Source organism: Aquarana catesbeiana, linkage group LG01 (genome assembly GCF_042186555.1).
Source record: "Aquarana catesbeiana isolate 2022-GZ linkage group LG01, ASM4218655v1, whole genome shotgun sequence".
Classification (NCBI taxonomy): domain Eukaryota; kingdom Metazoa; phylum Chordata; class Amphibia; order Anura; family Ranidae; genus Aquarana; species Aquarana catesbeiana.
The window spans coordinates 236,563,076-236,576,300 of record NC_133324.1 but is presented as its reverse complement, the minus strand read 5'-3'; the positions used below and the strand labels follow the sequence as shown (position 1 = coordinate 236,576,300).

At 44.2% G+C, this 13,225-nt stretch overlaps 1 protein-coding gene across 1 annotated transcript in view; it reads left to right on the top strand.

Moving 5' to 3' along the window:
- MAPKAPK5 (MAPK activated protein kinase 5) overlaps positions 1 to 13,225 on the top strand; it is a 142,549-nt gene that overhangs the window by 115,957 nt on the left and 13,367 nt on the right. Inside the window, exon 13 of the mRNA XM_073626073.1 lies at positions 6,341 to 6,445. Within this exon, the coding sequence (XP_073482174.1) occupies positions 6,341 to 6,445 (105 nt within the window). The remainder of the gene's footprint in view (positions 1 to 6,340; positions 6,446 to 13,225) is intronic.

Sequence of the window (13,225 nt, the reverse complement as noted above, 5' to 3'; positions counted from 1 at the left end):
TCACTTGCCACGTCACCTGCCACCAAATGCAGATTTTCACTTGCCACGTCACCTGCCACCAAATGCAGATTGTCACTTGCCACGTCACCTGCCACCAAATGCAGACTGTCACTTGCCACGTCACCTGCCACCAAATGCAGATTGTCACTTGCCACGTCATCTGCCACCAAATGCAGATTGTCACTTGCCACGTCACCTGCCACCAAATGCAGATTGTCACTTGCCACGTCACCTGCCACCAAATGCAGATTGTCACTTGCCACGTCACCTGCCACCAAATGCAGATTGTCACTTGCCACGTCACCTGCCACCAAATGCAGATTGTCACTTGCCACGTCACCTGCCACCAAATGCAGACTGTCACCTGCCACCAAATGCAGATTGTCACTTGCCACGTCACCTGCCACCAAATGCAGATTGTCACTTGCCACGTCACCTGCCACCAAATGCAGATTGTCACTTGCCACGTCACCTGCCACCAAATGCAGATTGTCACTTGCCACGTCACCTGCCACCAAATGCAGATTGTCACTTGCCACGTCACCTGCCACCAAATGCAGATTGTCACTTGCCACGTCACCTGCCACCAAATGCAGATTGTCACTTGCCACGTCACCTGCCACCAAATGCAGATTGTCACTTGCCACATCACCTGCCACCAAATGCAGATTGTCACTTGCCACGTCACCTGCCACACGTGGGTTGTCACTTGCCACGTCACCTGCCACACGTGGGTTGTCACTTGCCACATCACCTGCCGCACATTGCGGATTGTCACTTGCCACACGTGGATTGTCACTTGCCACATCACCTGCCACACATTGCGAATTGCCACGTAGCATGTCACCAAATGCGGATTGTCACCTGCTGTGTCACTTTCCTGCTAAGATGGTCTCTTGCTATGTCCCAGAGTCAGGCAGCAGATTACCAGTCAAGCAGCAGAGAGATGATGTAATCTCTCTGCTGCCGAAAGCTGCCTTCACAGTGAGAGCGGAACTGCAGGGATGCAGGGTGGTGAGAGATGTCATCTCTCTTCTCCCCTGCCCCCCGGCTCCCTGATTGGCCAGCAGCCCTCTCACACATGGAGCCGCCCAGCTACCCACCCTCTCTCACCCGGGGAGCCGCCCGCGCTGTCACCCGGGGAGCCGCCCGCACTGTCACCCGCATTCTCGGAGGGGGCAATTGCCCCGTTGCCGCCCCCCCCCCCGGATCCGCCCCTGCCTGTACTCAAGGTGTTTCATAGATCAGACCCCATTACAGCACCCTGTGCTTGTTTGGGATCTAAACTTGATTCTCTCTGACCTGCACAAACCACCCTTTTAACCCATTAGGGAATTTCCCTTGAGTGATCAATCCCTAAAGTGATAATAAAGTCTTGTTTTTGTTTTTGTTCTTTTTTAAATAAATAAAAAAAAAACTTGTCATACTTACCTGCTCTGTGCAGTGATTTTGCACAGAGCAGCCCGGATCCTCCTCTTCTCGGGTCCCACGTCAACGCTCCTGCCCGAGTGCCCCCACAGCAAGCAGCTTGCTATGGGGGGCACCCGAGCTGAGCTGCTGCTCTGTGTGTCCATGCACATAGGTTTTTTACCTTCATGCATGGAATGCAAGAAGATAAAAAAAAAAACCTTAAGCATTTACAAGCACTTTAAAGTGGTGATCACATATCTGTCTGACATGGTTGTGAGTTAGCTTCTCACTTGTAAAGAGCCCTTCCTAATTCTTTACATGGACAAAGTAGTCTTGCGTCCAAGACCCTCTTTTGTACCTAAGGTGATATCAACCTTCAGCCTCAATAAAGACTTTGTCCTTCCTTGTATGTGCCCTTCTCCAAAGCGCCATCTGACAGCCACATCCCTATCTGAAAAAACAGACCGTTTTTGTGTTGTCGTCGGGGTCTCATAAAGGACACCCTGCTTCCAAGTTCACTATTGGTAAATGATGAGAACCTACATACCGTGGATATAAAAAGTCTACACACCCTTGTTAAAATGTCAGGTTTCTGTGATGTAGAGAAATGAGACAAAGATAAATCATTTCAGAACTTTTTCCACCTTTTAATGTGACCTATAAACTGTACAACTCAGTTGAACAACAAACTGAAATCTTTTAGGTGGAGGGAGGTAAAGATAAAAAACTTAAATAATATGGTTGCATAAGTATGCACACCCTTAAACTAATACTTTGTTGAAGCACCTTTTGATTTTATTACAGCACTCTGTCTTTTTGGGTATGAGCATGGCACATCTTGACTTGGCAATATTTGCCTACTCCTCTTTGCAAAAACACTCCAAATCTGTCAGATTGTAAGGGCATCTCCTGTGCACAGCCCTCTTCAGATCAATCCACAGATTTCCAATCGGATTTAGGTCTGGGCTCTGGCTGGGCCATTCCAAAACTTTAAAGCAATTGTAAAGGCTCATTTTTTTTTCCTATAAAAATAATAAACATGTTATACTTACCTGCCCCGTTGCAGTGGATTTCCACAGAGCAGCCCGGATCCTCCTCTTCTTGGCTCCCTCTTCTGTGATCCTGGCCCCTCCCTCCCGTTCAGTGCCCCCACAGCAAGCAGCTTGCTATGGGGGCACCCGAGCTGAGTCACAGCTCCCTGTGTCCATTCAGACACGGAGCCTTCACCCAACCCCACCCCCTCTATTCCCTGATTGGCTAGCTGACTTTGATTGCAGCGGGAGCCAGTGGCACCGCTGCTGTGTCTCAGCCAATCAAGAAGGAGAATCTGGATGGCTTAGACACTCGTGGACATTGTTGGACAAAGTGGGACCTCAGGTAAGTGTGAGGGGGGCTGCTGCACACAGTAGGATTTTTATCTTAATGCAGAGAATGCATTGAGATAAAAAAAATATTCTGCCTTTACAACTGCTTTATTCTTTTGGTGAAGCCATTCCTTTGTTGATTTGGATGAATACTCTGGGTCGCTGTCATGCTGATAGATCAAGTTCCTCTTCATGTTCAGCTTTCTAGCAGAAGCCTGAAGGTTTTGTGCCAATATTGGCTGGTATTTGGAACTGTTCATAATGCCCTCTACCCTGACTAAGGCCCCTGTTCCAGCTGAAGGAAAACAACCCTAAAGCATGATTCTGCCACCACCATGCTTCACTGTGGGTATGGTGTTCTTTTGGTGATGTGCAGTGTTATTTTTGCGCCAAACATATCTTTTGGAATTATGGCGAAAAAGTTCAACCTTGGTTTCATCAGACCAGAACACATTTTCGCACATGCTTTTGGGAGACTTCAGATGTGTTTTTGCAGAAATTAGCCAGGCTTGGATGTTTTTCTTTGTAAGAAAAGACTTCTGTCTTCCCACTCTACCCCATAGCCCAGACATATGAAGAATACGGGGGATTGTTGTCACATGTAAAACACAGCCAATACTTGCCAGATATTCCTGCAGATCCTTTAATGTTGCTGTAGGCCTCTTGGCAGCCTCCCTGACCAGTTCTCTTCTCATCTTTTCATCAATTTTGGAGGGACGTCCAGTTCTTGGTAATGTCACTACTGTGACATATTTTCTCCACTTGATAATGACGGTCTTCACTGTGTATATATCTAGTGTCTTGGAAATTCTTTTCTACCCTTCTCCTGACTGATACCTTTTAACAATGAGCTCCCTCTGATGCTCTGGAAGCTCTCTGCGGACCATGGCTTTTGCTGTAGGATGCGACTAAGAAAATTTAGGGAAAGACCTACTAGAACAGTTGAACTTTATTTGGGGTCAATCGGAGGCACTGTAAATGATGGCAGATATGTACTGACTCCTATTTTTTACATGAGTTTGAATGTGATTGTTTAATTCTGAACACTTATGCAATCACATTTTAGTTTTTTATTTTTACCCCCCCTTAAAAGGTTTCAGAGTCTTCTTATTGTTTACCCTTGCTTGTCCCTCTTAGCTTCCTGAGACACATTGTATCTTTGACACTCATTCTCAGCATCATAGCAGCACACTTCTTTTTCTAAAGCAGAACATGCACAGTGTGTGCTCTCTTTCCCTATCTCTATCTGCTGCTTAAGAGCGCATACTGTGCATGCACCAGGGAAAGAGACACTGCCGCATTTGACCGATGAGAACAAGCGGTTCAAGCTCTGCTTTGTCTTGGAAAATATTGGGGTCAAGCATGGGTTGCTTTACTTATAGGGTGGGCTATGTGTTTAAGCAATGACAGGCCCCATATTCTTTCAATGAAGATTTTTCACTTATAACAAACATACAGTCCCCTTACACTCCCATCACTTAAATATATAAAGGTGTAAGCGTTAAAAATACAAAAATAGACAATTTATCTATGCCAGGGATCCTCAAACTACGGCCCTCCAGCTGTTGCGGAACTACACATCCCATGAGGCATTGTAAAACTCTGACATTCACAGACATGGCTAGGCATGATGGGAATTGTAGTTCTTGAACAACTGGAGGGCCATAGTTTGAAGACCCTTGATCTATGTGGTTCATTATTGTGCCGTTATACTAACTCCTCTACTAACTACCAACATCTGCATCACCATTCCAAACCAAATATATTGCTCTAAACTTATATTAACTTGATATTTCTCACTCATTCATTCCCTACTCCTACTCCCACTAAGTTCCTACCCCCAACCCCTACATCACTCACCGTTTCCTTTTCCCTTTTTTTCTTTATTCTTTAAGTGCATCACACCTCGCCAATTAATCTTCCTTTAGAATATCCTCTAATTCTTTATTTAAGTACACCCTTTCCTCCTTCCTTCCCATTTATTCCCTTATTTTGTGGCCTATCTACTTTATCAGCTATATCTTCGTATTCTGGGGGGAGTATCCTTTTGCCTCCAACCAGGGTCTTCAGATCCTTTCATACTTCTTTATACAACCCTGTTTAATGTATACAGATTTCTCCTTCCATATTGTTTCATTCATGATCTGAGTCCATTTCCTACAGGGAGTGCTACCGCCAACCATCTTTGAGCAATCAGTTTCCTTGCTTGAAACAAGCATTTAAGCACTGCGGTTTGTTTGCAACTGGGGTCCCCTTCCCCCTCCACATAACCCAGCACACATACCTTTGCCTCTAGATTCAATATTTGTCCCAAATACACAATTTATAATGTCAATGACCTCTTTCCAATACCGTTGTAACTTTGGGCATCTCCACACCATATGTATGAGATCCCCTCCTGTGTTTTACACCTTGGACAGTTGGCATCTAGTCTCTGTTCAAATAAAAACAGCTTTTTAGGGGTATAATACACTCTGTGTAGTAAGAATAGATGTGACACTCTGTTAGGGGGGCAATGACACTAATAGGACTAATTCCAATATATGCCTCCACTGCTCCTCTCTTATACTCCCCAGGTCCTCCTCTCACCTCCTCCTACTAAGGGAGTTCACATTCCCATCCAAGGCCGCCTTACATATATGTGAGTATAGACTAGATATTAACCCCTTAGTGGTGCTCGCATTGATTACCTTGCTAAGAGGGATCTCGCTCCATTCTAGTGCCTTCTCTTTCAACTGCATTCTGGGGGCATGCCTAATTTGCAAATACCTTAAAAAAAAAAAAAAAAAAAAAACGATTTTGGAATAGCATATTCTTCCCTGAGTTCCTGAAACAGTTTCCGTATCCTATTCTCATATATTTGGGCAAGACTGCCTATTCCACACACCTCCCACTTATAAATTTTTCCCCATAGTTCTCCCAGATTTGTGTTTTCCCTAAGATGGGAATACTCTGTAAATCTCTGATTTTCCTAGCATGTCCTTTATGGTGTCCCATACTTTCACAATCAGCGTCAACATGAGACATCCAAAGCAAAACAAATCTGCGTCCATTGCCTCTACTTCCACGTTATGAGAAGTGTTTGCATCATCAATGCAGTAATTGCACTTGGCTACCAAGTCCTATATTTGTTACAGTGACATACATCTGTGGACAGGTGTTCAATAATAAATCATTTTAAACCAAATTAGACTCTTTTACACCTTGCTCCATCAGCAAGCTTTTAGCACTTCATTGATGTTGAGCGTATCCACATCTTCCTAAAGCTTCTCCTTCCATAGATATTGCTGTAGGACTATTATGTGACATCACATGCGCAAGTGTGTTGTAACGCTACATGAGAAAACACAGTATGAATCCTTATTATATATTATTATGCTGTACAGAGTATCTAGTAAGCATGTTTATATTTGCCATTAGGGTTATTTGACGGTGAACTACAGAGTTTTATTTCACTATAAGGACCTGAATGTGCGGTCTGCTAACCCAAAGTCTCCCCAATCCCTGCAGATGCAAACAACAAAAATGTAAACTGAGACATTCAATTTTTTGTTCTCTTATTACAGGAGAAAATGAAGACGAAAAATTAAATGAAGTTGTACAGGACGCCTGGGAATATAACAGAGACTGTAAATTACTGAGAGACACATTGCAGAGTTTTAGCTGGAACGGTAAATTTTGTCAGCCACCTTTATCTTAAAGTGAATCTGATCTGGTCTTAAATGTTTCTAATACCTCTCTTTTTATGTGTCTATGTTGCCTGTGTTAAGTTAGCCATAGACAGATTGAAATTTGGATGGTTCAGCAAGAACCAACTGAATTTCAATTAGTGTATGTGCGTCCCCAGAAGATCGATTAATTGAGTTCAGTCAAACAAACGATTAGGAGCAGCAGGCATTTTTTTTCTTTTTATTCAGTCTGTTGAATGCAGGTGTCACAAATTAGCCCCTTTATTCTCCTCTCCTTGTTGGTCTTTGACTTTGCTGAGGATACACAGCCTGGGGATGAGGTACCATTTGCTATTCTTATTTAGCATTAGAGCAGCCTGAATCTGCACAGAATGGAATCCCTAAAATTGTCCAAACCTGCTAAGACTTTCTTTGTACACTTGCTCTTAGCGCCTGTCTTGTACAGTGACTGGACTCATCCGGAGAAGCTCCTTGCTCCTCCTAAAATGGATGGGGACCGCACAGTGGACCAAGCAATTTCCTGTCTTAACAAGACACGAACGGTCCCTATGGAGCATAATCCAGAGTCCAGAGACCCAGCAGATTAAAGGTTAGAGTCTCTCTTAAGGCCATCTATTCCTTGAGGGGGTGGGGGGGGGGGGTATGAAGGTTAGGCAGTCTGCAGTGGCCTCCATGACCATCTGCCAGAGATTCTTGCTGTCTGGACTAAGTGCATTGCCCAAAACTTTTAAAGAGAAGTATGATTGTTTCTGTTTTTTAAACAAACCTTATACTTCTCTAGGTGGATGCAGCATTGATACGATTCTGCATCTGTCCCAGCCATCTCTGCAGTGAGACCTGAGCGATCAAACACAGCTGCTCGCTCAGTTCTCCCCTCCGCTCTGAGCAGAGAGCAGTGACTGTCAGTCAACGGCTCTCTGCTCTGCTACGCCAGCTCTCACTGGAGCACTGGGGAGGGTAGTGAGTGGCTGGGTCAGTCTCACAGCAGCACAGCTGAGAGGCCGAGCCAGCTGTTGATCCAGGCATCTGGGTGGATCTTGACTGTAAAGTAGGGATCTTACACCAGCCTGGACCGGCTGAGTGACGTCAGCCAACAGCGGGCTTTGGCACGCTGTCGGCTGAAAACGGGTCACAGGAATGCAGAATGAGCTGTTTGTACTCCTGTGATCCATAGAAGTATGGCCAAAAAAGCTTTGCCCATACTTCTCCTTTAAGACCCCTTTCACACTGGGGCACTTTTCAGGCTTTTTAGCACTAAAAATAGCGCCTGAAAAGCACTTCTCAAGTCACCCCAGTGTGAAAGCCCGAGTGCTTTCGCACTGGAGCGGTGCAAAGCAAGACGAGTAAAGTCCTGCAAGCAGCATCTTTGGGGCGGTGGGGGAGCGGTGTATACACCATTCCTCCACCGCCCCTGCCCATTGAAATGAATGGGCAACGCTGCCAAAGCGCTTCGGCAACACGGGCGCTATTAACCTTTTCTTCGGTCGTTAGCGGGGGTTAAAAGCTCCCCGCTAGCGGCTGAAAAGTGCTGCTATAACAGCGGTAAAGCGCTGCTAAAATTAGCGATGCTTTACCGCTAATGCCCCAGTGTGAAAGGAGTCTAACTGCAATGTAATGGAAACCTCCTTTCACCGCCATCTAAAGCTTTTACCTAGTGCCTTATCTTACACTACTGTCTGAACAGCTTTGCATATATGCTTCACCAGATCGCCAGGATCAACCTCCTTGGCCATCCATATACATAGGATCCCTTGGCTCAAATGCTGGTCAGTGGAACTCCCATGCAAAAAATGCCTCAAACAGAATTTTTTTGAGGGAAAATGCCTATGTAGTCCTTGGATAGGTACATCATGGAGATCATGGGGGATAAAAGCACTCTTCTCCTCGAGCCAAAAAGCCTGTGCATCTGCTGGTAGACCTTCTACTTCCCAGACTAGAAAAGACCCTCTCAGGCCTCCAGCTCCAAAGTCTAAAACACACTTTCATTGGGAGACGTTAACCTCCAAGTCAGCCAAATCTGGCTACAAGCCCTCTTCTCAGTTATGGGGTGCCCCAACTTGTCAGAGTTTGGGGGGATGTATTTTGGCATTGTGGGCCTACTGGTTCCAAGAATTGCCAGATGTTGAGGTTGAGTGTCATTTCTATGGGCTACAAACTGGAGTTTTGGACTGTGCCTTCTCCCTCACTTAATACTCTAAAATTGCCATCTCTCCCTACAAAGACTGACTTGACCGTTGTAATCACACTCTTCTCCAAGCGCATAGTTTACCAAATACAAATAAACCCAAATGTTCATACTTAGTGCAAAATACTTGTGTCTTGACTATATGCTTCACTTCAGTAAAAACAATGGTAAAAGTGAACTCGCACCAAATGATTAGACCAGCCATTCTCAACCAGGGTTTCGTGGAACCCTAGGGTTCCTCCAAAGGTTGATAGGGGTTCCTTGAGCTTTGGCTGATTGACCTCCTATCTTAAGGATGTCTGCATAATTCTGGGTTTAATGTCACTTGGTAGAGCCAGTTGCATGAAGCCAACAATCTGTTAAGCCATCCGTAGGGATTGCATTTTGTCCACCACGGTAAGGGCTGCCTCATTCCACATGACCACAAATGTAAAGGGCATTTTTTTTTCACTGACCACCAATGAATTGGTTTTAGTAAGGGTTCCTTGAGACTAGAAAATGATTTCAAGGGTTCCTCTGGGATAAAAAGTTTGAGAAACACTGGATTAGACCCCCTTGTCTAAATGGGTCTTAAAAGGCATATATATTATTGACCACTAGATGTCACTCTCCATCAGGAACTATTCTATTCCATATATGCTCCCAGAGAGAATAGCTGAAAACAACCATAATGTAATATTCTGAAACACCACACAGACTAAGTGTAGAATTGTGCTCACATGCCATCAAAAAGTGTTGCACCCAGTCCACTTAAACACCACTAGTGCATATATAACATCGCTATCACAATCCACCGTTGTGTTCCCTTCCCACAGGAATGGACTTTTACCAAATGTAATGACCCATATACTGCATAGGGTCTAGACAAGCACTCATTATTTATCTTTATCCTCCTTGGACCCCTCTTACAGTCGCCCAGGTAGCGTTGAAATACCTCCATGGAAGTTTATTAACAAAACAGTCTCCTAGTGTAGCAACCAGTAAACCACTTTTTTAAAATAAACTTGCTACTTCCGGTTCTTGTGTCTCTCGTCACTTCCTTGACAAGACTTTCTCAAAAGTCTTGATGACAAAACTTTCTTAATCATCAGTTTACAGTATATGTAGTCCATTGAAAATGAATGCTGTTAATAAACGTTGACAAATAATTATTTTGCTGCATGCGTGGCACAGTATAGCCTCATTCACAATAGGCATTTAGCCCTGGTGCATGAGACCCTGGTATTTTGGTGCAGGCACAGGCGCATAGTCCTGCCCTGCTGCCAGCGGCCTGTAAAACTCTTAAGAAGGCTGATAGCTGGTGACGCGTTACTGAGTAGAACTCATTTAAGGGTAATTTGCACTCAGAGACAATTTCCTGGGATGCAGATGAGTTTTACAGGTTTTCAATAGCTGGGCTGGGTGCCCCAGTGTGCATGTGGCCTTACAGGGCCATGCATATAGCAGAATGATTCCTTATCTACATTTGTTAGTAAAGTACCCACTTGTGTACAGGTCTGCAGAACCATGCTGTTGATAAATACAGCTTAATAAATCAGTCATTCTTCTGTATGAATTGCAGTGACTCAGTAAACCATCAGCATGTTTACTAAACCATAGTTAATAAACCAGTGAAGCCTTGTCTAATGGTATAACTGTGTACAATGTGGACACCAGTTCCCAGTATCCATGTTTTCATCTTTGATATTGTATGACTACATTATTGGGTCAGAAAGTGGTCCGCATGAGATAGAAGTACATATGTCAGATAGCTGTTCACATACATAAAGAGAAAACAACAGTCATGCATGATTTTAAAATAATGCTGGTTGCCTAATCCTGTAAGTAATTTCTGTAATTTTCTGTTGGCTACCATTCTGCATGTACTTCTGAATCCGGGCAGCAACAGCCATCTGATTTGCTTTCAGCATACTATTAGTTGTAAGGTCTGTTTTTCTGTATGCTTGTGCGGTTTTCACCAGTGTTCCCAAGACATCTAATCTTTTAAAACAAATGTGTGGTGATTTAGAATTAAAATCTTACATTTATTTTCTACATTAAGTGTCTCTGCTCTTTTACATGTCGCCTTCAACGCTACCTACTGGTAAAATCTGAAATTGCACCACATTTATAATAAGATGGCTTTATGCACACTAGCTTAAAAAAAAATGCTCCTAGCAGCAGCTTTTGAGCAATTTTTTTCTCTGCTTCTAGAAACAAATAGTGTTATCCTATGTATCCATGCACACTGTTTTAGTCTGCAAGCATTTTTTAAGCTTCTGCTTTGTGGAAGCGATTTGCTGGCAGAAAAAAACGCTGAACGCTCCTAACCGCTGCTAACTGCTGGTTTCCAGCATTTTTTTTTTTTTTTTTTAAGAGGGACTGCACAAAAAAAGAAAGGAATGAGTCACATTACAGGAAATGCCAATTAACACTAACACTTCTAAATACTGCTAAAAGCTGGCACAAAAATGCTAATTATGAACGTTTTTTCATCCAGCGTTTTTCTGTTATTATATTAAGCTTTATAGTTTGCTTTGAGCCCTTTCACACATGCAAACTGTTTGTCTGTTTTTCATCCATCTGTTGATGGATGAAAAACGGACATCAGTGCATCTCTATGGAAAAACGGATGTAAATGGATGAGCATCCATTTATATCCGCTTCCATGAACATCCATTTTTTGGAAGGGTTCAAAGCCCTATTTTGGATCGGATGTAAACAAATGGTCCATTTTTACATGAAAGAACTCAAGTGGTTAAAGTGGTTGTTAAGCCACTATGTTATGTTTATGCCATCCCCTCTGTTAGATAACGTGTCCTAGCATCTGTGCTTTATAAAAGAAAAATGCAGATTTCTACCTGATTTCACAGTGCCTCCCGGGCTCTCTCCTCTCCCCGTCTGACACCTCCAGCGGGCAGGACCGAGAACTCTCGCTGACATCAGCCGAAGAGTCACGTGATCGCCGGGAGGCGATGTGAGATCAGGTAGAAATCTGCATTTTTTTTTTTTTTTTTTTTTTCCATAAAGCACAGACACTAGGACACCTGTTGTTTCTAATAGAGGGGATGGTATAAACAATGGTTCAAAGGGTTGTCCCTGTAAAGCAGATAACACCAAATTCAGATCCCATGGGCATACTGGAGGTTTGACTGGCAGATTCAATCGCAGTGCCCCCTGATCAAAGGCCCGGACAAGGGAATGTGAAGTAATTGGCTTCTGAAAAAATACTGACAAAGCTGAAATTTGGACTTTGATAGTGCTCAAGGCCAATTTCATCTCTAGGCCTGACTGAAGAGAGGTCAAGATTCTGCTATTGACATACTTTCTAGGATGCCATCCCCTGGGTTCACACCAGGAAACATATGCTTTCCAGATTTTGTAGTAAATAAGCCTGGAGGCTGGCTTTCTGCCATTGACCAGAGTGGAAAGGACTGACTCCGAGAGCCCACGATCCTTTAAAATGTGGGTCTCAGCAGCCAAACCATCAAAATTAGACTTCCTAAAGCAGGGTGTTAAAATGGACCCTGTGAGAGTAGATCTGGCCGGAGTGGGAGCACCCAAGGCCTGCCCACTGCTATCTTTACGATCTCTGCATACCAAGGTCGTCTGGGCCAAGGCGGGGCTACCAAAAGGACCAACTTTGCTTCCCTTCTGACTCTCCCCAGGAACCACAGAAGAAGCGAGTTTGGAGGGAAGGCATAGATTAGATTGTACTGATCCCATGGAATTGTCAGAGCGTCTGACCCCTGAGCAAGTACATCCTTTGTTCTTGACACAAATTTGTCCAGTTTCTTGTTGAATCTGGACACAAACAGATCTACATCCGGGGTACCCCACTTGTGACATATGATCTGAAATATGTCGGGGTGTAGAGACCATTCTCCTGGGCATAGTTGCTGGCGGCTTAAAAAATCCACTTGCCAATTTTCCACCCCTGGAATGAATACCGTAGATAGGCAGAGAACATGGCTTTCTGCCCATGCAAGAATGCGATTCACCTCCATTTGGGCATCAAGACTTCTGGTGCCACCTTGATGATTGATGTAAGCCACTGCCGTGGCATTGTCGGACTGTATCCGGATAGGATGACCTTGTAGCCTATAAGACCAGTCCATGAGGGCTAAGTAAATTGCCCGAATTTCTAGAATATTGATAGGCAATCGCCTTTCGGACCATCTTCCCTGCGTGCATGCTTCTTCCAGAACTGCTCCCCAGCCTGTCAGACTGGCATCCGTCGTTACGATTTTCCATGGAAATGGAAGAAAGGCTTTTGCGTATCCTTGGGGATAGGCACATTGGAAGATCCAAGGCATGAGGCTTCTTGTTCCAAGCCGTGAGGATGCTTCTCTGCAGAGGCCTTGAGTGAAACTGGGCAAATGGAACTCCTTTTGCTTAACACTAGGTGGACTAGAGCTTTTACGGCCTTGACCTTTGGCTCTGTTAGAAACACTCTGCCTTGAGAGGTGTCTATGATCATGCCCAGATATTCCAACCTTGTTGAAGGTTGCAAGGAAGACTTTTCTAGGTTGATTATCTAACCTAGGCTTTCCAAATGTTTTACTGTCTTGATGACAGCGTGGTTCAGGCGCGCCACT